At 40.3% G+C, this 3,204-nt stretch overlaps 1 protein-coding gene across 1 annotated transcript; it reads left to right on the top strand.

The window, feature by feature from the left end:
- The first annotated feature begins 261 nt into the window (after nt 1-261).
- LOC144806395 (uncharacterized) lies at nt 262-2,669 on the top strand. The gene has a single exon (XM_078672758.1). It carries the CDS (start codon nt 1,147-1,149, stop codon nt 2,551-2,553), a length of 1,407 nt encoding a protein of 468 aa, XP_078528884.1. The 5' UTR covers nt 262-1,146; the 3' UTR covers nt 2,554-2,669.
- The last annotated feature ends 535 nt before the right edge of the window (nt 2,670-3,204 follow it).

Below are 3,204 nucleotides of genomic sequence, written 5' to 3'. Positions count from 1 at the left end.
TAGTAAGTTACTCAGTGAATAATGGTAAATCACTATCTTTTCAGAAGTAAATACAATGTGACATGTTCAACCACAGTTTTAATGAAATATCCATGTATGGTAAAATGTTCCTCACTAAATTTCAAATATGGTAGAGAAGAGATGTCTTATCCAGCTGGTTAAATATTGTGTATTCACATTCTATTACATTTGCATTTAGTAATATTACATTTCTTTACATCCAACAGAGAATAAGCCTTAAATGCAAGGATTGATAATGAATAATGAAGATAACACATCAAACCTGCAAAAATTATCAAAAATAAGGAGCTCCAAAAACATCAGTGCATTCAGAGGCAGAGGACAGATCCAGGAAGACGAAGTCAAAGGCAATTCAGTGAGTGTCCGAGTCTGAGATCTGCACCTCGACACCCCAAGACGAAGAAATGACCACAACAAAACCAAGACAACAAAACTGACAAACCACCTGCTGTATAAACAAGCGTCCAACACCAGCTTTGATCATGAGGCCGGTATGAGAGTTGGAGGAAGGTCTTGTGTCTATTTGGGATCCATAGCTTGGAACAAACTCCCTCCTCAGCTTTGAGCTGTTAGTATCATGATAATGTTTAAAAAAGGTTGAAATCTTGGCTTTTTGTCCATGTTTGAAACAAACTGATTTACTTTCTTTTCTGACCTGTGCTTTGCCGCGGGACACTCTTTGGAGTAGCTGTACACATTACGAGTCGCTTCACCATCATGATATGGCTAGAGCAGTGCTTCGCTATCTAAATTGGCAACAGACCACCATTCAGTGCTCTAGGTGTATTGTTAACTCTTTCTAGCCAAACCTCAGGCACCAGGGAAAAGCACAACGAAGTGGAGCCTAACCACTGAAGGCTAAAGGAAAGCGGAGTTCTCCTCTCTGAAGTACAGAGTATTGTCCCAATTTGCACCTACCGGAAGGAAGATTAGGCTTTACCCGCAAGCATGCAAAGCCATTATCCAATCTAAAGATGCAATCACCCTCAAGGAAGCCTTACTGATATTATGAATGTGGCAGGTATTTAGTGAGTCTTGTATTTTTATTTTTAAATCGGAAATCACGCGTCCAAAATATAACACGCATACAGGGAATGTGAAAATAACGCAAGTAGTTTATGAACTATGCTGACCCTTCAGGAAACACGGTCAGGAGAAAAATCGTGCAATTCCACTGAATATGTCAAGAACTTTAGCCAATTAGAAACCATAAAAGAGCATCAGCAAATACACACAGGGGAAAAACCATACCATTGCAATGAATGTGTGCAGAGCTTCAGTTGGTTATCACTCCTCCAAAGACATCAAAGAATACACACAGGGGAAAAACCATACCATTGCACTGAATGTGTAAAGAGCTTCAGTCATCTATCAGACCTCCATAGACATCAGAAAATACACACAGGGGAAAAACCATACCATTGCAAGAAATGTGTGAAGAGTTTCAGTCAATTATCAAACCTCCATAGACATCAGAAAATACACACAGGGGAAAAACCATATCATTGCAAGAAATGTGTGAAGAGTTTCAGTATGTTAGCAGAACTCCAAACACATCAGAGAATACACACAGGGGAAAAACCATACCATTGCAAGGGATGTGTGAAGAGTTTCAGTACGCTAGCAAAACTCCAAACACATCAGCGAACACACAGAGGGGAAAAACCATACCATTGCAGTGAATGTGTGAAGAGCTTCAGTCAAATTACATGTCTCCGCACACATCAGAGAATACACACAGGGGAAAAACCATACCAGTGCAGTGAATGTGTAAAGAGCTTCAGTCAATTATCAAACCTCCAGATACATCAGCGAATACACACTGGGGAAAAACCATACCATTGCAGTGAATGTGTGAAGAGTTTCAGTACGTTAGCAAAACTCCAAACACATCAGCGAACACACACAGGGGAAAAACCTTACCATTGCAGTGAATGTGTGAAGAGCTTCAGTCAATTATCAAGCCTCCATACACATCAGCGCACACACACGGGAGAAAAACCATACCATTGTAAGGAATGTGTAAAGAGCTTCAATCAAATTTCACAGCTCCACAGACATCAGAGAATACACACAGGGGGAAAACTATACCATTGCAGTGAATGTGTGAAGAGTTTCAGTACGTTAGCAGAACTCCAATCACATCAGCGAACACACACAGGGGAAAAACCATACCAGTGCGGTGAATGTGTAAAGAGCTTCAGTCTGTTAACAGGCCTCCGGAGACATCAGCGAATACACACTGGGGAAAAACCATACCATTGCAGTGAATGTGTGCAGAGCTTCAGTCGGTTAGCACATCTCCAAACACATCAGCGAACACACACAGGGGAAAAACCATACCATTGCAGTGAATGTGTAAAGAGCTTCAGTCAGTTAACAAGCCTCCGGAGACATCAGCGAACACACACAGGGGAAAAACCATACAATTGCAGTGAATGTGGAAGTAGTTTTACTTACTCTTCAGCATTAAGAAATCATCAGCGAGCTCACAAAGGGGAAACAAATCGTTTAAATGCCATGAATGCTTGAAAAGCTGAAGTCCATTATCAATCCTAAACAGGCATCAGCGAACACACGCAGAAGAAAAGCCTTCAAGTGCAATAAATGTGTGAACAAATGTAGTCAATTGTCAAGCCTAAGTAGACATCAGCTTGCACTCACTCTGTAAATACCGTACGACTGTAGTGAGTGTAGAAGTACCTTTAGTGCATCTTCCGCACTAAGGATTCATCAGTTAATGCTCACAGAGAAAAATCCATTCAGGTGCAGCGAATGTGTGAATATCTTCTGTCAGTTATTAAACCTACGGATACATCAACTAACATACACAGAGTAAAAAAGAGCATTGCAATGAATGTCAGAAGTGATTTTGTCAATTGCAAACACACCTGGGGTAAACCTTACAATTGCTCTAAAAGTGTGACGAGCTTTTGTCAATTTCTGATCCTACATAGCCTCAGCGTAAACACACCTTCATTTAACTCACTTAGAAATAATCCCAGAGATGCAGTGAATTCAAAAAGAACTTAAGAACATTAACAATAATATTGACTCATCTGAGGACATAGACAGGGGCAGAACAGTGCAGTTATTGTGAGATGAAGGAATTACAGGAACAAGTATATAATTATGTTAGTTATTCAAATACCAGATGAATGAAGACTCGACTAGAAGAAATGA

The sequence above is a fragment of the Lissotriton helveticus genome, assembly GCF_964261635.1.
Source record: "Lissotriton helveticus chromosome 1_1 unlocalized genomic scaffold, aLisHel1.1 SUPER_1_unloc_7, whole genome shotgun sequence".
In the NCBI taxonomy this organism is placed as follows: domain Eukaryota; kingdom Metazoa; phylum Chordata; class Amphibia; order Caudata; family Salamandridae; genus Lissotriton; species Lissotriton helveticus.
This window is presented reverse-complemented; position numbering and strand designations above follow the sequence as displayed.